This window comes from Anarhichas minor, unplaced genomic scaffold (assembly GCF_050575085.1).
Source record: "Anarhichas minor isolate MPS153535 unplaced genomic scaffold, ASM5057508v1 ptg000002l, whole genome shotgun sequence".
Classification (NCBI taxonomy): Eukaryota; Metazoa; Chordata; class Actinopteri; order Perciformes; family Anarhichadidae; genus Anarhichas; species Anarhichas minor.
In genome coordinates this window covers 6,720,135-6,744,080 of record NW_027466448.1, presented here as the reverse complement: position 1 = coordinate 6,744,080, position 23,946 = coordinate 6,720,135, and the positions used below count along the sequence as shown (strand labels likewise).

At 41.5% G+C, this 23,946-nt stretch overlaps 1 protein-coding gene across 2 annotated transcripts in view; it reads right to left on the bottom strand.

Moving 5' to 3' along the window:
• The window catches only part of znf462 (zinc finger protein 462), a 45,524-nt gene that overhangs the window by 9,126 nt on the left and 12,452 nt on the right, over positions 1 to 23,946 (bottom strand). For both annotated transcript variants that reach the window (XM_076087164.1, XM_076087174.1), the window contains exons 2-7: positions 15,305 to 15,555; positions 9,862 to 15,074; positions 9,069 to 9,203; positions 6,312 to 6,736; positions 4,755 to 4,873; positions 2,448 to 2,645 (exon numbers count right to left, since the gene is read on the bottom strand). In XM_076087164.1, coding sequence (XP_075943279.1) covers positions 2,448 to 2,645; positions 4,755 to 4,873; positions 6,312 to 6,736; positions 9,069 to 9,203; positions 9,862 to 15,074; positions 15,305 to 15,515 — 6,301 coding nt within the window. In that variant the 5' untranslated portion in view covers positions 15,516 to 15,555. The remainder of the gene's footprint in view (positions 1 to 2,447; positions 2,646 to 4,754; positions 4,874 to 6,311; positions 6,737 to 9,068; positions 9,204 to 9,861; positions 15,075 to 15,304; positions 15,556 to 23,946) is intronic.

The following is a 23,946-nucleotide window of genomic DNA, read 5'->3' as shown; positions in this document are numbered from 1 at the left end:
TAAGGTAAAACTCTAGAGATTAGAGAAAAGTCCCAGAAGTTAATGCAGATTTATGAAGCTGAACTTTCTACTTTTGTAACCCATTAATCAACTCAGGACCCCTCAAATTTATCTTTTCATCCTTTGGATCCAACCCGTAGGTTGGGAAGCGCTGGACTGAACTACCCAACTGTACATAAAGGAGAAAAACCAGCTCCACTTCCACCAGCTACAACAATAAAATAGTCATTTAAAATTGATGCAGTATTAACAATCTAATGTCACATTTAATTATACATCAGTCACAGGGGCACAGTACTTCTGATTTTTTTTCATTTTCAATGCAGGCAGTTTAACTTCCTAATGAAGTACAATACTGTTGTATTGTACTTTGACTAAAGTTTACGATCTGTGTACTTCTTCCACCTCGTGTCTGGAGATATTTCTGATGAAGAAATGTTTTCGCCTTGCACAAACATGTGTACAGGCTACCAGTAAATTTGTACGTTCTTCTTTTCATGATTATATTTTAAGACCTAGCCAGGAAGTATCACTGGAATGAAAATAATATTTTAGGATTTGGGCACTAGTTTTTCAATCCACGAGAGTCCCTGTGCATCTAAGACTCGTGTTATTCCAATGCACATTTTTGCACAGCAGGATGGAGTTTAACCTACTTTAAGTATCTTCTCTTTCATCTGCCTCATCTGTTCTATTAATGAGAGCGGTCTGATGATTTCTTTAAAAAAGAAAATGCACATTTTCTGTCCGTACACATACATATTTAATGAAAGACTATCAGTAGACAGCGGTTGATTTTTTGCTCTCTTAAGGAGATATGACTCTCACGACTCAAATGTCCCCTCCCCCTCACAGATACAGATGTATTGCTATGACTGTCATCATTTGTCCCCTACCTCTTTCCCTCCTCATTCCCTTTCTCAAGAGTCTATAATATCAGTGAGCAAGCTCATCTTCTCGCCCTACTTTGAGCCTCCAACACATCAATAAATAAACCACAGTGACACTAATAGAATATCTATCCATGTGAAAAATGCCTCATTCAGCACTCAGAGTATATGAGAGAGCATGGAAGAGAAAAAAAAGAATTGGAAAAAAAAACAACTTTTACTTTATAAAATGCTTGAGATCCAGTTTCTCACTTTTGCAGAGGAGACAAAGGAATTCACACAAATCAAACAATGCCACAGTTGATTCATGTTTTTAATATCCTCTCTGCATTGTGGAGATGTAAGGAGATGAGATAGCAGATGGAGAGAGAATTCTGTCATAAGGTGGTGATGTGTCTTGTTGAAAGGATTAAGGGCCAGAGCTGTCTATTACGTCGCATACATGAGAGGAGCAATACGTTGGAGGAGACAGGGGAGGAGAAGAGCAGCTTAAATAAATTTAAAGGCTGACCTTAAAGCACCATAAAAAAGTAAGGATGGGGTTGGAGATCAAAGAACCTGGGTCATACATTCATGGTTTTAGCGCCAATCAAATCTTAATCCTTTCAAAACAAACCCTCTATTCCACTTCAAATATCGGAATTGAAGACATTTGACTGAAGGTAGCCTGTTTGGCACGGTAGAGAGACATTCAATATGTCAGCTCTGCTCTTTCTCAATGTTTCACTTGTCTTGGTAGGGCACAGCTGACAGTGGTGGTTGGTGCATTGAGGAATGCTGCCCTGCTTCAGCTCCAGGGAAGATTCCACAGCTCCAGCAGCAAGGTGACAGCTGCTGCCAAGAACAGTCTGCAAGCTGTGCAATGCACGGCCACTAAAGCACCTAAAAACATGGCATCACATCAAGGAGATGGGTTCTGCACCAACCTACGGTGAAGGTGCCTCTTTGATAGAACATATTCCGTAAAAGAAAGGTGTCAGAATCAACATTAAAGGTGGCTTAGGCAGTAAAACTCGTCAATTCTGACATTATTTATTCAACCCGTGCACACAATACTTTCCCAAAGGCTATGCCACTTAATTATTGACCCTAACTGCTGTTTTTCCATATTCATAGGAAATGTAATGAGTTACAATTAATAGTATGAAAAACCCACCTGGGCTGTAAACATGTACTGTATGTGCTAGATCTGAAATGATTAGTCAATTAATCGACAGTAAAATGAATCAGCATCTACTGTATTGTCGTTTTTTAAACATTTGCTGGTTTCAACTTGTCAAATGTGAGGATATATATATAATGATGATGGCAAATTAAACAAGGTATTTAAATACTTTTTCTGGGCTGTGGGAAACCATAACTATTTTGGGATATTTTCTAATAGTAGATAAGATGATTTAAGCACCACACAGAGTCTTGGCTCCAAAGTAGAGAAACTCTCTTCTGTATTACAATGAATTCTGCTTTGATGCTCAATTGAGATTTTCCAGATCTGGCCTGACAAGCCCATCATATGATCATACATCTACTAAAATGACATAATGCAGGATCTCATACCATCCAGGGCCAAGGGATTCAGCTCTGCATTACTGGCCAGCCGCGAGGGCCTGAGGGCGCCATGAGCAGCCTGGGTCGCAGCCCGGAGTTTGGGGAGGGTCAGGGCCTCTCCGTGGTCTCTCAGAGAGTGCTCCTTCAGCTGGCTGATGGTCATAGAGGAGAAGGGGCAAGACAAGCACTTGTATGTGTACTGCTCACCTGGAGGGGAATCAAGAAACACAAGTCAACAACATGGCTGCTAAAGGAAATGTACTGTACAAAGGCAGTATTAGTTGAGAATCTGAAAAGACCTGTAAATGGTTTCAAGATCCTTAATAAAAACGAAAAAAACATAGTGACAATAAACACATCCTCCACCACAAACAAAGCTATTCCCCTCTAAGCCAATCTGTAACATATATGTCACTTTTAGGACTCCTCTTGGACCAATAAGCGTAATTTCGCTGGAAAAAAATATCGAGCTGCAATGTTTATTAGAAATGTCTCAAGGTATCGCACATAAACATGATCTACATTCTACTACACTGTCAAACAACTATTATTCTAGTTGACTAAGCCTTGCATGTAAACATGGATATACTCTAGTCTCACACTGCCACAGGGAGGCGAGTCTGAATGTTATTGAGGCACTTTTCCATAATTGGCAAGCTTTGTGCAGGTTGATGAGCCATCCATAAAGAACAGTATTTCATATAATGCCAACAGCTAATCTCACTCACAAATTACAGTCATATATACTAAACACTTTCTGTGATTTATGCCGTTACAATATATGACTGTACTGATGCCGCGCTGGCTACTGTGTGCGTTTCTGGCAGCTTTGGTAGAGTTTTGAATGTACCCATGGGGGATTTATAGCATCTTTCTTCCTGTAGCTGTTGAATATATTTGCTTAACAACCTAATGCAAGCAGCATCCTGAGGAGAGTAACATAATCTTACCAGAAGTGGTTTAATAAGAAAAACTACTTCCTGATAGAACTATTTCTGTTAAAAACATGTTTGGAATAAAATAGCTCTGGAATGTTCAATGCATTCTCACCCCAATCCGTCAAATAACGCAGCTTGGTCAGTGCTTCCAAATTTCAAACTATGACGCTCCACGTACCGCTCTAACATTAGTTTTGGATTTGTCAGGAATATATACGTCAATATACGCTTGTTGCATGCATAGTGTCTTTTCAAAATAAACCCACATTTTCACAGGAAGTGAGGCTCAAGCAACAAAACCACTTAGTTAGGTTTAAGAATAGAACGTCACTAAATAAAAACTTTCATCACAACCGAGTGACGAAGGACTCGCGTGACTAACGAGTGACACGACTACCAACTCATGTGACAAAATGTCAAATTTCACTTTTAGTTTTGCACGGGACATGAACAGCGGTCCCCTGGAAGAAAGTTCTGTGTTTGTTTGAACCCTCCCCCCCCAACCAAAAAGTTAGTGGCAAGCCCAGTGCGTCACATTCACGCACAAGGGTGCCCACATGCGTCGGTGTCAGACACGGAGGAGCACTGACCAAGCCGCGGTATTTGACGCACGGGGAGTGAGAACGAGTTGTACTGTGGGTGTATCAATACAAAGTATCTTAAGCTTTTTGGACTGAAAGCAAGGACACAAATGAGAGGAACTGAGCCACAAAATATTAAAAAAAATCAACGACATCACCAAACTCTACTTTTCAAATGTAATCGCAACTCAAAATTGGTTTGTGCCAATTATCCACAGCAGCTGTCAGGCTAACTGTTTTTCCTTTTTGTTGTTCTTTCCAATCAGACAGTTAGGAGCACTCTAAAGCTTTTTGATAATTGGCCTTTCTAGTTGGCCACTTTTGAGATAGTTTCTTTTGCTCATGTATTGATTTCTGAAGTGGAGCTTTTTTTTTTACATTTGCTTGAATGTCTATGACTTTGCTGTCTGGCTCCCTCAATAACAACAAAAACCCTGATCACAGGCAAAGAACCGCATCTAACTGAAGACACCTGTCAGCATTCACATGCTGAGGGTTTCATCTCCATATTCCCAAATAAACAATATTAACAATAAATTCATCTGGGCTATTTGTGCTAAAAATCCAAATATGATTCTTTTGTATGTGCTTAATTAGGTGTATCTAATGTACTCGGTGAAGCTGCTCCTCCAGCTAGTCCATTGGTTACACTGTGCAGGATGAGCTAAATCATGCACAGCATCTTTATGTGGAAGATGATAAACAGGAGGCTGCTATTCTGACCCGGGAATACCTTGTTAGTCATGGATACAGCTGTAAAATGGGATTTGATGTGTGTGTGTTTTATTGGTTTTTACCTGTGTGTGCCTTATGCAGGTGGCTCTTCAAGCGACTCACGTAGGCAGATTTAAAGGGGCAGAGTTTGCACTTGAAGGGCTTGTGGTGCCCGTGGTGAGACTGCACATGTCTGTCCAGACTGTCGATGAGACAAAATATACAACACCAAAAAAAAACAGAGGAGAGGATATGAGATAAGAGGATAAAAGATGAAAAAATTGATGGAACGAGGACAAAAGGATAGCAGATCAGGAGAGAAAGTGACAAGAATAGAGTACAGGAAAGAAAGCGAGAGAGCTCTACTCAACAGCATCCACTTTGATGATTTCAACTGCGTTGTTTTTTCTTCTTCAGCAGCATCTAAAGTGCTCAATTCTGTTTACCTCACAAACAACAGCCACACATTTCCAATGACTACAGAACAAGGAGCCGTGGGGTGGACTCATCTTCCCACAATCCCTTGGTGGGAGCGCCTGTGGGGACAACGGCTGTGTTTTTAATGCCAGCCTCCTAGGTGGCATGGGAATTTGGCTTCTTTCTGGGTCAGGGCACATACAGTACAGAGGGATTACACCTGGGAGCTCAGAGGAGATGAGGCCTCTCTCTTCCCCTCTCGCTCTGTGATGGATAAAACAAATCACACTACCAAAATGTCTGTCTCGCTGTAATGTTTGTCTTACTCTCCAAGGAGGCAGGACATCTTAGAAAAGATTGAGGATTCAAAGAGATCGTGAAGGGTAAACTGAATAAGGTGTAAAATAGTGCTCTGTACAAAATGAGTTTAACATCCAGTTGATTTGTAGAACAGCTGGTAAGGTATAGAAGGGATGGAGTTTAAAATGTCCTCCTACTGGGGCTATAGTGTTCTATTGATGCAGTTATAGTATATGTTCCATAATGACCTAACAATATAGTTGTTTGTGGCGGAGTCCGCCATTCCTGCACTGGATTTAAATTGCCTTCACATGCATGAGGGATTCAGAAGAAATGATGCATGCATGTAATCTAGCGACATGTTTGCCATATCCATATCGCAACCGTGTTAAATGACTGCTAATCCAAGATGCCCTTAGTTTCATTTTCCTCCTGTGCATTTCATTCAGTACCATGTGCATAAGTAAATATGATGCAGCAGTAAAGTTAATCTCTTTTCAACGTGTTTCTTATGCAGCCACACTGAGCTGCAGACTGCAGAGAGTGTTTTCCGACTACCAGCAGCCCTCGTCCCATGTCATGTTGCTTTTTCATACGTCACCGGACTAATTTGCTTAATCTTTGCAAGTCTTACAACCGCAATGGGAACACAGACAACAACCTTTTTTGTTCCTTGAAAAGTAGTCCCCGTACTATTGAAAGAACTTCTTGTTACCAAATCAGCAAGGACTAAAATCTTGAACTAAGCTTACTGAAAAGAACAAATGAAAGGAACTGGACAGTCAGAATAGATCAATGTTCAACAGAGGATAAATAGATCAACACATCACACAAATTACATACTAGAAATATGTGTCGAATTTACTCTGGGGACTCCACTGTAGAAACAGTGAAGACTCTTAGACTCTGCTCCTCTTACTTACTTGTGTCTGAAGGGTGAGACGAACTGGCAGTACTGGCAGCTGTATTTGTCTTCTCGGCTGAACAGCGCCATGGCTGAGTGGCTCCTCTCATGGGACCTCAGTCCCTGCATGGACATGAAGACTCTGTCGCACTGGACACACGGGTGACCCCCCGCTGCTAATCGCTGCTTCAGTTCGCCCTCTGACACCACGGCCCTCGCTGCAGCCACAAGGGCCGCTCCCCTTCCTTCAATAACAGTAGTTTCTGGTTCCAGTGTCTCTGCGGCAACAGCACCACCAGCTGAAGCTGTGGAGACCATGGGTGGACCCATCATTGTCTCCGCGGGTCTCTCGAGGCCGTCGGTTTCAGCTGCTTCATCCCCCTCGAGGTCGCCATTAGTCAGGGTCTCTGAAGGCAGGGTCAGGGGGACTTCGCTGACTTCCTGCTGCAAAACAAAGAGGAGAAGTCTCAGATGTTCAGTAGCTGTTCATTTAGTCTGTCACAGTCTTTTTGTTATGCAGATGCGCAACCCTGCAATATAAGGAGAAAGATGAAGGGTAACAATTTTATTTGGATAGTCCAATGTTGATACTCAATCAGCTACCAGATGACAAAAAATGGCTGTTCAATGAAGTATCACTTAAAGTCTGGTGCCTCTAAGTGTTTTTCCTAAATCAGGCAAATCATGTTAACAGCACATAAGCAACAGTTAAGCATCTGTCTAACACCTCTGGTTCTGCTCTGCGCTGTATCAGCGCAATCATTTTCAGTTAGTTACAGCTCTCTCAGTCATCCTCTGTATTGTCAATTGGATCCATTTGTGCTGAAGATCAACATGTGGGTATATCATTGACCTGGAAGGCTTTCTATTTAAATCATTTTCCTGAAACAGCCAAACATCTGTCCAAAATACTTTAAGCTGCAGTCAGAGCCTGCTAATGAAAGTGTTTCTGGTCCAAGAACGAATGACTGAAAAAACATGACTGTCAAGTCCAGCGTAGGCAAGCCTTAATAGAAACCTTGGGCCAACTCCAACCCTGACCTGACACTCTGTAGTCTGCCGGTATTTACTGACACACCACTTAGTTGATATTGAGTTGATTGCACCATCTAAATGGAATGTGACATGAAAATTTGAGTCCTACCCCTCGAATCGGTCCAGGAGCTTTATTACACATCATTCCCAACTCTCCTACCTTCTTTTTTAAAATATATATCTCAACCATATAACTCTAAGAAATAAATGCAATTCAATTCTTCTTAACAAAGTGAATCACACTATATATAGTCCTATGATTCATTCATAATGATTCATTGTTACTAGTTGCTGTTGATGCCTGGAAAGAAATGGGAGGATAAAAAACTAGTCAAACACCTAAAACAAAAGACCTTGCACATTCGCACGTCAACCAACTGCAAAACAAAACTCCTTCATCTGTTTCCTCTTCCGTCGTCTACTGGAGTGCTGGCTGGTTTCTGTAGTCATCACAAGCAGACAGAAAATCACCATGACTTTTTTATTGCCTCGAGGAAGCTCGTTCTTTCTGTGGAAGGACCTGACCCTGCACTTTATGCAGCCATAAATAAGATGTGGCATCCACAGACCCAACCTTGCCATCCAGTCTGCCCTGACTGCACTGTCAGCCTGTTTTTTTTTTTTTCCATCCACCTCTATTAGAACCATTGCAGTTCTAGAGTTGAAACTGTATTCAAGATACTATAAAAAGCAACGTTTATTTTTACCTTCTGCAATGTGTAAAACATACAATAAATTCCATCTGCTAGAGGTGTTATAGGCCATGAATGCTTGCAGTTAATTAACCCATAACCCTGGCATGTGCCATTAGCTTCAAAGGCTAACATTTGAGCCTATATAGTGAACATACCTAAAAGTCAACGTGGCAACAGAAATACCCAATTTTTTTGTAGACCTCAGTTGCCGAAGTATGCAGTACATCTTAAATACATAAAAGACAGACCGAGTGTCTGACGGACGAACCAGGTCTCCGTTTGGGTGAGGCGTTGGATCCTTAGGCCTGTTCCCCTCACTGGCAGGCTCAGTGGAATACTAATGTATGAATGGTTACCCGCCGCTGCCCTACAAGTTATGGCGCACCACTCTGTACCCCCAACCTCCACCCCCTTCCGCTGCAATGGGGCAGCTTTGCTTGTTTTCTCTGGAGGAAGCTGACAGACTGTCTACCCAGAAGCCACTATCAGTTATAAACAAAAACAGAATCCAAGTCCAGTAAAACAGATCGCTGCAGAGGAAAATGAGTATTGTAAGTAAAATATTACATTGATGTAAGTAAATAAAGCATACTATACATTTGCGTGATCTGTGAAGTAGTAGCTGCATGATTAATTGCCATTTTGGGAAATACGTTTATTCACTTTCTTGCAGAGATACCGAGATTGATACTACTTTAAAATGTGTACACCAAATATGAAACTACAGCTGTATGCTAAGCTAAGCTACCCAGCTGCTGGCTGTTGCTTTATATTGATGTAACGGATATGAAGAATCTTCTCATCCAACTCTCGGCAAGAAAGTATTCCTTTGATGCATTTCACAAACCAACATATGCCATTTTTAATTTTGCCATAGATAAATATAAAATAGAAATGTGTATTTATTGTTTACATTAACCTCTTATTTTATAAAAATATGTTTAACATAGACATGTGTGCAGTTGACATGGAAACATTTCAGAGTTAATGTAACAAATCCCCAGTTAAATAAGACACTATAACAGCATAAAAGAAACTCTATTTACCTTGACATGTCCCTCTTTGACCTCTCCGTACTGGACGTGCTTCCTCAGGTGGTTGCAGATGGCACGGAGGGTGGGGTGCATCTCTATGCAGAAGTTACACCTGAATCCTATGGGAGCGTTATTTACAGGGTTTTCCTGTTAACAGAAATAGAAAAAAAGATAAAAAGAACATTTTTTATTCAGTTTTCATTTTCTTTTGACATATTTTAAAAGGATTTTTATTATATTATATTTATATATTATTTAACCTTTTAAGAAGAATAACAGTCTATAATCTAAACCAACTGATCTATTTTGCCACAGTCAGAAGATACTGCTATTTCTTCTCTGTGAGCTTTACCCTTTCTCCATGAAGTTAGAGACAATCACTCTTCTTAAATAAACATTAAGGATGAATGGTATTTTTCATCATGAAACTAACTAATCACACTTATGATCACTGCTATATATTCCCGATGACATACGTAATTGTTTATTTTAATTCTGTTTGGAAAAATATGACTACTTTGAGTACAATTGCAATCGTTTTGGGCTTATAAAGTCTTGTTAAGATAAATTAACAATACTCTTAGTGAGACTTTATGTCTCTTTAGAGCTGTTTTCCAAAACAATGGGAGCCCATTACTCAAAGGACTCAAAGAACAGCTGTACCATGACAGCTGTAGTATCTTAAAGCATCAGAAGAGTTATAGTAGAGTTATTGTATCCTGTCAGATATTAATGGTAAAAAGGAAAATTAAATAATGCCCGTCTTATTCTTTCATATTCTTTCAAGACTCGTATCTCTGCTCACCTTCTCAGGTTTGGTCTCTGGAAGTTCTGCGGCTTTCTGTTTGCTGAGCAGCTGCCTCCTCCTCTCCTGCCTCATGGCCCTCTTCTGAAACTCCTCATTGTGGTTCAACAGATGTTTCGCCAGAATTGGGAGAGCCAGGAACTTCAGCTCACAGTGAGTACACTTGTACAACTCGGAGTCCTCCTCCTCAGGTCCGGGCGCTACCACGAAGTCTCTCTTCAAGTCATTGCTGTGGTGATCGTTGTAGTGCATAGAGAGCAGCTCGCCTGTGCTGAAGGACAACTGGAAGCATTTTAGACACTTAAATGGCAGCCATTCGACCTTTCTGTCCGGCTCGGGTTCAAGCTGAACCTCCAACACTTCCTTGTCATCCTCTGCCATTGTACTGACAGCAATCTTTTCAGGTTCTTTGGCATAGACGACGGTAAAGTAGCGACCAAGCTTGCTACCGTGCTGCTTCTTGGGGAAGACACCTGGGTGGCGTTTGATGTAGTGTGACACAATGCTCTTCCTGCTGAAGGCCTGGAAGGCGCAAAGAGAACACCTTCGTCTCTCCACAGCCAAACGCAAGTCTTCGCTCATTTCTGAATTTTCCCCTTCTGGCGGCGGGGGTGCTATCACTTTGGCAGGCGTTTCGGTCATAGTCTTGGAAGCAGCCAGACAATGGGTGTAATAGGCATCAATATCATGCCGCTTCTGGTAGTGCGCTGCCAGACCTTTGCGTATAGGGTTTGTGTATGCACACAGAGCACATTTGAAGACATTGTTTTTACCCTCTGGCTGAGCACGGACGTTGTTGTGCTTGATACGGTAGTGACGAGCGATGCCTTTCCTGGTGGAGCAGAAGTATTTGCAGAGCTGACAATTGAATATAGCATGTTTCTCAGTCTTATTGATAGGTAACTGGGAGAGGGCAAGGTCCAATTCACTGACCTCCATGACTTTTGCTGAGCTTGATATATTACCAGCACTGCATTCAGCTACTGGCTCTGATTCTTTACCGGTGGAGAAATATGTCAGAGAGGGAGCGAACATTTCAGAGGCCGACTGATTGTGATATTTCTCGTAATGGATTTTGAGTTTCTCCAGTGTCCCATGCGTGTAGGGGCAGATTTTGCATCTGTATGCGCCGTAGCCTTGCCTTTGAGTTTTGCACTTGTCATCTCCTTCATTTGGGTCAGGGATTTGCTCGATGTCATCTGCAAAGTCTTCTGCAGTGACTTTCACTAATGGGTGTCTCTTCTGATAGTGAGTTAGGACACCGTGGATTCGGGAGTTTACATACGGACAGTGACGACATTTATACACAGAACTGGGGTTGATGTCTGCCTCCTGTGCAAAATCTGCAGCTTTTACTTTCATACCCGGGTGCTTCTTTCCATAGTGGGTGAGGAGGCCATGGAGACTGTTGTACTCTGACAGACATACAGTGCACTGATAGGGATTGTTTGAGATGGAAAGACGTGGGTGGGTAGGATGGGGATTGCTTTCTTGAGGTATGGTGACCATGACCTGTGCTCCATCATCTTCAACAGATTGGCAATTGAAAGACACATGTTCTTTGGCAACCGCCTGGTGTATATTTTCAGGTGGGCCATTTCCTTTGATAATATCCAAAAGCACAGATTCATCCCCTTTAATGGCCCATGGGTGCACTACCTGATAGTGACTAGTGATGTCCCATATTGTACAGGCCTCAAAGGCACAGTCTCTGCATTTGTAATGTTTAGTTTCCATATTGCCCCCTTGTTGAGTAGTCTCCGGTCCAGCCCATAGCTTGCTGGCCATGTATGTGTAATCAACATTGTGTTCAGGGTGACGTCTTTGGTAATGGAGCAGCAGGCCTTGGGGTTCAGAGTGGGAGTAAATACACCACTCACAGTGGTAGCCAGCCTCCAGAATGCCATCTTGGTAAGCCCAGTGTAAAATGGTCATGGCTGTGGCTTTCACAGTGGGGTGCTCTTTCTTCAGATGCTTCTTTAGGGCATAGACGTAGGGGGATATGTATGAACAGTGTCTGCACTTCAGTGAGCGCAAAGGTGTAGTGTTTTCAGGGTCTGGAGGAGCTGGGATCAAGGCAGAAGAGACACTGCTCGACTGAACCATCTGTGCACGCTCGCGCTGACTCCGGACAACTGCAGTGTGACGACGTACAAGGTCAGCGTTGGCCTTGGTTTCCTTGTGCTTCTTCTGGTAATGAATAAGCACTCCTTTTACAGTGCGATTGCCATAATCACAGTGCTGACAAAAAAACAGCTCATCCTCTCCTTTATCGCCACCTCCAGGTTTAGGGCTCGTGTTGTTAGATCCATCGTGACCGTTATTTTGAAACTGCTTCAAAAACTGTTTGGGAGCCGCAATTTGCAATTCATCCATTAATTTCATCAAACCGGGAGTGGGAGCGCCATGTTTGATATATTTTGCCGTCACTTTTACTTCCGGGTGTCTCTTTTGATAATGGACTAACACACCAACAACAGATCTGTTGCTGTACACGCAATGTTTACAGTAGTACATTTCTTCATCTGATCCATACAGTGCTGCGCTTGGTTGTTTTGGAGGCGTAGCCATGTTGAGATTATACGAAGAGTTTGCAACAGGCTGCGATTGATCCACCGAGATGACCTTCATGGTTTTCTGTATACGGAAATAAGACGCCTTTTGCTCTGGATGTTTCTTCTGATAGTGGACCAACACAGAGTGCATGTTGGGGCTAGCAAAAGAACACACATCGCAATCATACACAACAACATTGCTACCCATAGGTTCTTTGAGAGGGTCTGCCTCAGCACTGGCTTCAGGGGTCTTGGAGACCGTTTTCGGCACTGGGCTGGAGGAGGACCTTGGGGTTGACGTGGCTGAGTTCAAATTCTTGGGGCCAGAGTTTAATATTTCCCTCAGGGTTTGCGATTCACCCGTTTTGTGGGACTGCTCCACTACATAGCTGGAGAAGATCATTGCATTGTTGATTTTCACTGTTGGGTGCATTCTTTGGTAGTGGGGCATTAGGCTCCTGACATTGGGGCTTGTGTATGAACAAAAGCGGCACATGTACACCAGATCTGGTTGGTTGAAGTTGAGCACATTGCTTGCTTCAGGGTGGTGATCCATGTAGTGTTGATGCAAATCATTGTAATTTGTGTATTCAATGTAACACTCTAAGCAGCGGAAGACCGCACTCTGGTCCTCGGAGTCCAGGATGTACTTAAAGCTGAACTTGATGTAAGGGTGCATCCTCTGGTAATGGGTGCTGACGCTACGAGCTGATTTGTTGTGGTAATCACAGTGTTTGCAGTAGAATCGTGTAGTTCCTGGATCCTCTGAATAATCAGCATTCTCTTGGATAGCACCGTCACTGGGGTCAGCAGAGATGTTTTCGCTATCATCTGAGAGAGTCATTGATATAGGAATGTTTCTAGGTTTTGACTTAGGGTTGCTTTTTCTTTTCCCTATTCGGCCTTCCTTGTTAGAGATCATTGAATCACTTGCATGAAGCTGTTGTGTGTTATAAGTGAAGACAGGGTTTTTATTGTCATGGTTTCTACCCTCTTTATCAGCACTGGTGTGATTTTCTCCTGCATCTACATCATCCATGTCATCTAGGTTTATGATCATGTCCTGTTGGCTTTGGCTTATCTTACTTTGAAGGTTACTGGCAATTTCATCAATTCTAGTTCTCTTCTTAACCGAGGACAAATCCAAAGGCAAGTCATTAATGGACTTCCTGGCTCTTTTCCCTGTTACTAAGGGCTTTTTGGTGGCAAGTCCTAAAATCGAGGTCTGGGTTTTTTGTAGAAAGATTGGAGAAGCGTCCGCTTCAGAGTCCGGCTGGTCAGTCTGCTGGCTTTCAAAGACAGTGGGATCTAGGTCATCACAGTAGGAATGCTTATGCTGCTGGTGAACCCTCAGACCTTTCAGAGTGGTGGTAGAGAAGCTGCAAAGTGTGCAGCGATGAGGGTTTTGCTGGTCGTTCGGTGTGCTGGTTATCTTTTTTCCATTGACTTTGGAACTTACATTAACTGGCTCTGCAGCATTGTCATTGTGAGAGTCTAGACTATCACTTGTTAGGTCCATGGTGTCTAAATCTGAAGATATGTGGCTCTGTTTGTGCGTGCCTAGTTTAAGAGGGCTGGTGCAAATAAACGGGCATTCATCACATTTATACACTGTAGTTTTACCAGAAAGGTGAATGTTTTCAATGTGCCGGGAGATGCTTCGCCTGTGCATGGTGAGGAAGGAGCAGAAAGGGCACTGAAAACGGTTCATGTACTTTCTAAATGGTATTCCTTTAGTCTCCAGTAATTTATTGTCCTCATCAGTTAAAAGCTGCTTTGCATCTGCTGACAGGGTCCCAGTATAGCTGGGATCATCTATATCGCCCAAGTCTTCTTCATCATCATTCTCTAAGCTGCTCTTAGAGTCTTCTTCATTGAGTAAGTTGGCATCCGCCTCTACGACACTTTTGGAGACGTCAGATGACGCAAACCTCTTGGACAAAATGGAGGAACCTGTGCTGTTGGGTGTTACTGCATACTGAAAGGACGTCATGTCTGGGACTGACTCCTCGGACGTGTTTTCTACTGTTTTTCCTTCTGGCTCTTCCTTTCCTTGAACCTCAGTGAAACCCATCTTTGATCTATTCTGGCTTCGGGAAGAGGAGGGAGAATCTGGTTTGGGTGAGCTTGCATTTGCCTCTCCTTCCAGCTCCTCAATGCAGGAAACTATCTTGACCTTGTCACTGTGTTCCTTCACTACGTGATTAGTCCAGCTGTCCTTCTGGTCAGTCTGATAGTCACACCATTCACAGGCAAATGTTCCCTTCATGAGTCCACCGGCTGAGTCCGATTCCTCTCCGGTCTCATCGTATTCTGAAGGATCTCCAGCGCTCTCTGCGGGAACCTTACTGTGATACATTAGTTGGTGTTTCAATATTCTTGCTTTGCGTGGAGACTTGTACGTGCAATACTGACAGGAATACACTTTTGAATTGTCACTGTGCATAATAATGGTGTAGCTGGGCTGCTCGGCGCTCTGCGAGGAGATACTTGCATCAGAATCTTCCTCCTCAGCATCATGCACTTTTTTGGTGTGGTTTCTTAAGAATGACTTCGATCTGAAGTAACGGACACAGAACTTGCACTGGTAAAACGGCAGGAGGCTTTCAGCTGTCTGCTTTTGTGGTGTTTGCTTGGAATTGTCAGTAGTATTGGGGCCTAAAATAGATGAGAAAGTAGGTGAGATGTCTGATGGAAAGTAAATGAGTAACATTTTGTTATTATTTTAACATTCTGTTGTTTCAGTCAGTAAAACCAGCATCAACTCATACATGTTATGCTCCTCAATAAAACATAAAATCATCCTACTATGAAGAGTTATATGAAACAAACAGAAATAATCCTCCACAAATTAAACTGTAACATCCGATTTGATGTGGTGGACATACTTATTCCAGCTTTAGGAGTTGAATAATCCCGGTCATCCGTGTCATCGTATTCCTCCGCTTCCTCCTCATCTTCGTCCTCATCTTTCAGAGAGTCAGACTCATCTGCATCTGCAGGCTGCAGGAAAACCGTGTGCACTTCCTGAATGTGGGTCTTCAAGTCATCATATGACTCGGCACGGAAGTCACAGCCGTCACACTGCAATACCTCCATCACTGAAAAAAGGGAGCACTCCCTGGAAAATCAGGGAAACCTGCAAAGAAAAATAAAGAGAAAAACTCATGAGGACATGCAGTATTTCCCAATGAGTACACAGCAGAATACATGTCTAATTAAGGGAGTGGGATTGAAAATAAAAGTAATTTATGTTAAAATATTCATAGGAGCCATTTACAGTGCACGTAAAGGGGTATTTACTTTGCTATGGAGACTCATATGTACAGAGCTATTACAAAGCAGGAATAATACTTTTCCGTAATGCTTCAATATTTCGGGTAGCGAACATATCCTTCCATAAAAATGAGCTTGGTGATGATCTAAGATGATTACCAATGGCAATTCCTGCTGTGAGCAAATAATAATCAAGTGCAGGATGTAAGATGCACGTTTTCCACATAACAAGTAAGACAATGGCAGGCAAAACATACAACGCTTTTAAATGATCATGTGTTCAAAATACAGCCTTCTGATCTGCTAGATTCATAGAAGCTCTTTAAGTTGTATTTCTAAGAATTTGTGACAAAGTGAAGCACGTTATCGGAACTTTTCCACTGGAGGGACACATGTTTTTTCACTGTCTGTAATTTCAATTAGGATAATAAAAAAATAAAAAATAATAATAATATGCGGGAGTGGTGAGATGGTAAGATAAAAGCTGAAATTCTAATAAACCATTATGATCCTTCAAGTCTACATGAAATATGCCACTGAAGTACTGCAAAAACTAATAGTCTCAAAAATGTAATAAAGAAGACACATTTGTTCATTTATGCAAAACAGCAAAACATTCTGTTGTGTTTTATAAAGACAAAACCACACGGATACAGAGTCACAAATTCATATAAAAATGAAATCATTTTCAATCTCTTAAACGACTGAAGCTGTCCACAAAAGGTGATAGAAAGCCTCACAAAACATGACAAAGAGGAGAAATCAGCAGATGCTGATGTTACTCGGAATACTAAGAAGGTCCCATTTTTGAGCATAGCATCATTCTAAGAACAATAGAGGGACTGAGGAGGGATTATGGGCTGATTTGTCCCATTTTTATTACCTTGGGATAAGCAACAGCTGGAGAGCAGCTCCACAGCTCAGTATTTAGAGCAGACTATTCCATCAGATTGTATCAACTGCTCTGAAATAAGATTGAATGAATCAACGGAGAGATGAAGGCTTTATGTCTTTGGGCTTCTCTGCCGTTCGGACTTGGACAGAAAAATGGAAATTGATGATGTGGCCATCATTTCACAGCTGTTTCATCAATGCTTTCTATTGTAATATTGTCACGCAAACCATATAATATCACAAATAGCATTTGTAGCTCACACAGGTTCTGAGATAAGTAGTTAAAGGGTACACTTTACCATTTTTTACTATGTTACTAATTTCGGTGAACACATTATGTTTGCCTAACACAGTAGGTGCGTACCATGGTGCAGGCCATTACTTTGGAGGGGGAAAAAAAAAATCAATATTTTATTTCTCAAACACCACATGAGTTAAATGTAAATCTAACCTAAGGAACTTAAGCGTCCATTTATTAAATTTTCTTTCAGATGAATTGAATCAACCCCTCACTGTTGTGAGTTCTACAAAGCTGATATTTATAACAAGGCTCCCATTCATATCCAAACGGCTTATGGCCCATGCACGAAGATGCAACTAACATGGGGGATCTGTAATGGTATGGGTATGGCTATGTAGTGGGAAACATTGGGTCTGTTGATTGCTCTCCATAGATACATTATGGCCTGACAGTATGAGGTAATTTTACATGGCCAAGTACACCCTGTGGTACAAATAAATGTTTCCACATGTCAAAATGATTATATCCCCAAACCACTAAATGCATTCAAAAGTGCTTCTATGAACACTTTGGACACCTTCCAGGTATGAACATATTTGAACCTAAGATTCTGAATGCAGAATGGCCATTCTCTTCATTACTCTCTTATATTGGCAGGTGTTTTCTTTTTTTGTCCACTCCTGCATCTCAATGCCAGCTCGAGAAAAAAAACATTGTATACACTGCAATTGAGAACAGAAGCTGCAGTATATAACGACTTTTTATGTGTTTCTCCTTTGTGTACTGACAAAGTAATAAACCTATTGTTTTTTTTGAGATACTCTTTCTCTATGTGTTGCCTTTAGCTTGACGATATAGAGTGATGGCAGAACATCACACATTATGGTCCATAGTATTGAAAACACATTTTCTTGAAAGCTGAGAGCCACTTCTTTGAGTGCTTTTATATTTACAACACATATTCCTATTTCAGCAGAAGCATCAGTTCTCCTTATATTCTTGTTGAAATGCCAGAAGATGATCCATCAATGGCTGATAAAATAATATATCAATATCATTCTACAGCATGATCATAATCAACATTTTCTGCTTTCATTAAGTTACATTCATACAACAGCAGCATTATCAAGCTGCTATAGAGTGAGAGTGGCATAAATACAGCACCGCTGTGTGTTTTTCATGAGGGCATTGAGTTTTATAGAGAACACATTTATTTTATTCAGCCTGATGTTGCATTTATACATTTAGTAAAATTCAGTTTAATAGATGTAATGATTACATTGTATTATATTATCTCAAATGGAGTAAGCAGGCCAATAAATGTAAAAGTAAATGGTTGTGATCTAAGAGGAAATATGATACACCATAAAGGCCATTTGTTTTTCATTGGCCCTATAGATTTTTCAGTTTGTCTGCAAAAGAGATTTTTTTTTTTAAGTTAATGTGACGCAAATACAGACACTGCCTTTCCAAATTTAAGGTAGAGCTGAGCTGAATTTACACGTGAAGTCTTTCTACAGGTTTTGGAGAGCACTACTGCATATATATATATATACATATATATACATATACATATATATATATATATATATACATATATACAGGTGATGTAGGTGCCGTGTTTTGATAAGAAAGAGGAATGCGTGAAATAAAAAAGGTGATATCTATGCTGCATCGATTTTGGACTTTATTTTTTAAACTGACAAAGCTAAATCAGTGCAGTTCTCTTTTATTGTCTTCAGTTCTGGCATATAGTAGGCACAAGAGCGGAGAAATTTAAATATTTGTCCTTGTAGTGCCCGAACTCAATAATGTCTTGTAGCTCAGTATTTGAGGTTTATTACTTGAGAGTACTGCTGCTCTATTCGTCATAAAATTCCAAAGTTATGGAAGATTTGTTGACACGTAATATCAACATGTTCTCATCCCAACTTGGCACATACTGGTACTTGGTTAGATCCCTTGGTGTCCCTTTTGAACGCACTCGGTAGCCCAACACGTCAAACTATGATATACGGTCACATTAAACACAAGGTTTACATCGTGAAATCCCACAAAAACACTTTCTTAGGTTCGGGCAAAAACCCACTAAGTTAACTTCAGGAAAAACATCATGGTTGGGCTTCAAATGAGCACGTAAACTGATTAAAACGTGCACGTTACAAAAGTACAGAAAACACGTCATCACCAAAATAACTCAACAACTCCTTGGGACACAAATACAGGTCACCTGGTTGAAAGTCCTGTGTTAGTTGGACCAATCCCCCCCGCCCGCCCCCCCTTTAAGCCATTAGTTTAATTAGTTGTTTTAAAAGGTTTAAGTGAACAATAAAACATTTAACAGTTCCAGTGCCATTTCTTTTAATTAGAATAACCAATCAAACAATATTGTTTTAATACCAAAATCAAATTCTGTCTACGGCAAATTTCAAGTGAGATCCAGCCGGAGACAGTTGGGAATCCCGCCCTGCTTCCCACACCCAACTGGCCAGCCAGTGCAGAGCTCCATGTGAGCCGGCCAAGCTGCCAGTATGTCCCTGAGCAACCAGGGGATCCATTGTTGTCCAGGGTCAGGTTACAGCCTCACCACGGGGCCCCACCCTGCTCTCTTGGCAGTTCACTGCTGTTTTGAACAAAGTTGCCTCCTAATGCCAGGTTCCTTGACATGGATATCAAGAGAATCCTTTCGGAGAGAAGGGGAGAAGGAATGCCCGGGGAGGAGAAGAAAAAAAAAAAGCCTACAACACAACCGCCATCTGCCTTAGAGTTGGCTGTGTCTTTTCAGCCGGTCAGTCCCAGCGCCACACCAAGTTAATGGGTGAGATTGTGTAACTGCTTTCATCTAGTCAGCTGGGGCTCTAACAGGCAGCGACTGAGCTGCTCAGATCCTCCTCTGAGCCGAGCTTCAAGGGCAGCCATTTTAGGAGCTGGCTATATGCGCTTAGGTGTTCAGCCAGCACACAACATGGACCCACAGATCTGATCCTCTTCCTCAAAGGCAGCGGCCGCCTGACACTAGAGAGCCGCTGACAGAAATCTATCTGCCAGATGTACAGTAGCGTGCCCAAGCCCTCTGCCCACGCAGCTCAGCAGAAAACATCTCACACTCTTGCCGGGCTAACTTTGCCCGGTCCTTTCATTTCTCAGAGACATTATCTCTCACATGAAGGGATTTCCAGAGAACTGAATCACCCGTTCCAAAGAACAGGTCAGAGCAAGCGACATCCACTACGTGGAGAGAAACTGCCGACTATGTTCCACAAGGGGGTCTAAAAATGTGAGGTATGTCTGAACTTCTTTATCTCAGAGCTCTGAAACCCTGGGGACAAGGGAGCAGAGAGAGAGTGAGCAGAAGGAGAGAGCAGGTCTGAAAGGGGGGGGGGGGGATGGTGGGAGGAGACGGGAGGCAGCGCGAGAGCATGACGGAGCCACCTGGAATACCTTTGGTGGAAAGCAACCGAGGACAAAGCCTGGGCTCCACAGATTCCAAAGTCTACTGACATTTGTTAATCACCAACCGGTCTCTCTGCATCGGCGAGCTCTGCCAGCAGTCACACCCTCTACTCAGACCGGCTGACAGCAGCTGCTCTGTCTGAAAGAGGGCCTTTGAATACACCAGCATTAAGCTGATTAGGACTACAGAGGTTTTTTGTCCTTAACTGTTGGTTAGCACTACCATCTCCTGTCGTCAGGGAGAGAAAATATCAGCATCCTGGCTCCAGATAATTCATCTGGCATACAAGACGGGATGTGCATCTTGTCAACCTGCACACCCTCAATAATTAATAACCCATTGATTGAAAATGCCAGCCTGCTTTTTAAAGGGACGATACAGTGGCAATAGCAGCAGGTAGCCAGAGCCATGGCAAATTGATTTTTTTGCTGAGAGGAGATGACACCATCAGAGAAAAATCAATACATTTTTAGTTTAAAGAAAGAAGGACAAATGTGAATGTATAATGCTTCAAATTCTGATCTCTTTAGTCTTCCTCGGTCTTATTCTGAGGAGACCGCAGAGAAAGATCTCACGGTGTCTAGCAGAAGAGCAGAAAACGTTACGTCACCAGAGAGAATCTGGCCTCTTGCACCAACAGGAGATAGGGAGCTGGAGATCAAGATGACTACTCCCATCCTCTGACGTCATCAAGGAGCACACAACACACCGGATCTGATAATGTGCTCAACAGTTGCTGATACACATACAACACACTGCATAATATTATACAAACACCACAAACTAGGGCCTCAAAGAAAATGATCAAAGAGTTGAGAGAGCAGCTCTCCAACGTGAGTTTTAACAAAGGTAGCAAGGTGTTGTTGTGCTTCATTGGTGTTTGCACAGGTGTTTCATCTGTCCACCAGCTTTTTATAGGCAAATGAGAAGCTATATGACACAAAATCAACGTGATCAGATATTAAAAGCATCACAAATGTGTTGTAAAGCAGCAAACTAAACAATCTTTCAAACTCCAGGCGAACCTCAATCTGAATATTTTGGCTCACGTGATGATCTTATTGATGATATTCATTAAGAATGCTTCATGGACTAAAACAGCGATGAAGCTCATCACTTAGAAAACCACACCAAACTGTAACCATCTCTGTTCAACCTCACTACAACTGTAAACTTTAGAGGGTAATATCCAATGTCTAACATATATGTTTACATATATATATTTATGTTTATGTCAATGTCTAAAAGATGGCCTTCAAATTCATGTTTTCGTTGTAGATAGCAGTAGGGGTGGGACAAAATATCAATACTCGAATATATTGCAATACTTAATCTTGCCAAATACGATATTTCTATTAAAACATGCAGGCGCTCCAAATGGCCGTTTCCGACAGTGGAAAATAAACTAGTTAACGTCTTTGGCACGGGGGTCGAGTGGCTGCTCCATGACCAGAACCTCGTGGGTCGAAGAGAGCCCAACTCTAGGTCCCATAAATAACACATTACCACCATTTTCTCAGGGTGACAGTCCTTTCGGGCTTTCAACTGGACAAATACGGCCTGACGCTTGATTTATCACAGTGACCGTCAGACCGTGAGAGCCACTCATGGTGCTCTCAATAAAAATTCATTCAAACGCTAAACTAGCGCGTATAAACTGACATGGCCTGCCATTTGTTTTATCACGGAACTGTTGTACTTTCTGGCAGTTTCTGGCAGTTTTACATTAGAATGATGGCACACGTGGACATCAACAAGTTGCAGTCAGTATGTGTGTGTGTGTGTGTGTGTGTGTGTGCGTGTGTGTGTGTTTGAAGAGGCACTAAGATAAGCGTCTATACACTGTTATACATTGTTTCATCTCACAATACACAATGCAGTAAATAAATACATAATTCCTGCTTTTTGCCTTTTTAGGGGTATTTTGTCTTCTTCAGTTACACAGATATTTTGATATATCGTAGATAATTGTCTTGTAATGTGTCAAGTATCGCAGAATTGCTGTATAGCGATACCATTGTTATCGTGAGATACATATCGCCGATAGTGTTGCATAGTGAGTTGCTCTCTGATTCCCACCCCTAAATAACAGTACGCCTCACTTGTGAGTGAGAGTTGTTAACATGAATTCAGCTTTTGCAGCTCTTTGCTGTGAGTATTTTATCACATATTTGTATAGCAGGAGGAAGAGACATGAAGTTTGACGCACACCATCCCTGTGGCAAAACAAACGGGTTCATAACCGGCAGCTTCTGCAAGCTGGAACACTGTCTCTCTTCGTGAATAAGTAATATTCAGACTTTATAACAACCTGATCCTGATTCCTGCCATGAAATATGCCAACTTGTGACAGGATGCTGCAATAATATAATTGACTCAATGGTATAATACATCTGGTCAAAAAAAGAGAATATGAGAATGAGCAGTTAAATGCATAATATATATGTTTTATAATATATATATATATAACATAATAGAGAGCACATGCACCTGCACTTGCGATCAATCTGTTGATGATTTTGTAATTAAATATACTATCAATTCCACACATTTGAGAGGGTCGGACCATAACGACTTAAACGACTTATCTGAATATGAAATTAGTTACCGATTCATTTTAAATAGTAGTTGTAGGATAGTAGAACATAAAGAATTAGTTTAAGAGGAAGTTTTTATTTGTACCTCCTTATTGTACGTATCAATTTTTTTATCAACTTTGTTTTAAGGGTTAATTCTACTTTATGCGAGAGACAAGGCAGACATACTTTGACTGTTGCACACAAAGAAATACATCAGAAGTAATGTATTAGAACAACGAGGCAATTCCATAGACTGTAAAGGTTAAGTCCCACTGCATAATTTAGAAATGTGCAAAAAAAGTGGGCAAGGGGCTGAGCGATGAAAGGTCAGTTATTCTCTTTCTTAAACAACTCACTCCCTTCTTGAAGGAAGCAGACGTGACTAGAGAGGGTAGTGCTTTATGGGACGATGATATTTTGGTCAAACTTGCTCCTAATGCATCAAATACTACTACTAAAAGCCCTCTTGGCTGTTTTTCAACAACACCTGTCTTTATCCCAGTATGACAGCCTTTCAGTAGCTTTGTATCTGAAGGCTCGAATCATCGTTCTGAAATCCGACATCTGCTGATGCAAGTATGGGCCAAGTCTAGCAGCAGCTAGACATATTTATTTTGGCACCAAACCATTAATCTTTCCTTTTACCAGATACAACTTTGAGACCAGAAGAAGTGAGGTAAGGCTTTGGTTTCAAAGTTTTACTTATTCAGCCGACACCTGGTGACTGCATCATTGGGTGTGAGATTTAGAGTGAAGATTAGAGCCTGTTGTTGAGATCACTTATAACTGCGCTGGCTTACATTTTACAATGTTACAATGTTTTATTATTACAGCGTTTGGTAGTCTAACATTTGTCACTTGGCACACAAATGTATATGAATGGATGCTTATTGATTGGAGTGCAGCAGTTTTATGATCGTGAAACATATTCAAATAGAAGTGACAGTTGAGGATATACTGTTTTATGAAGTTTTCTGTGTACCGTTAGTCGAGCAAACAGGCAATTTGAAGACATCATAGAAAATGGTGTTGGACATCTTTCCCTGTTTTGTGACATTTTACATTCCAACATGGGAGTGCTAAATC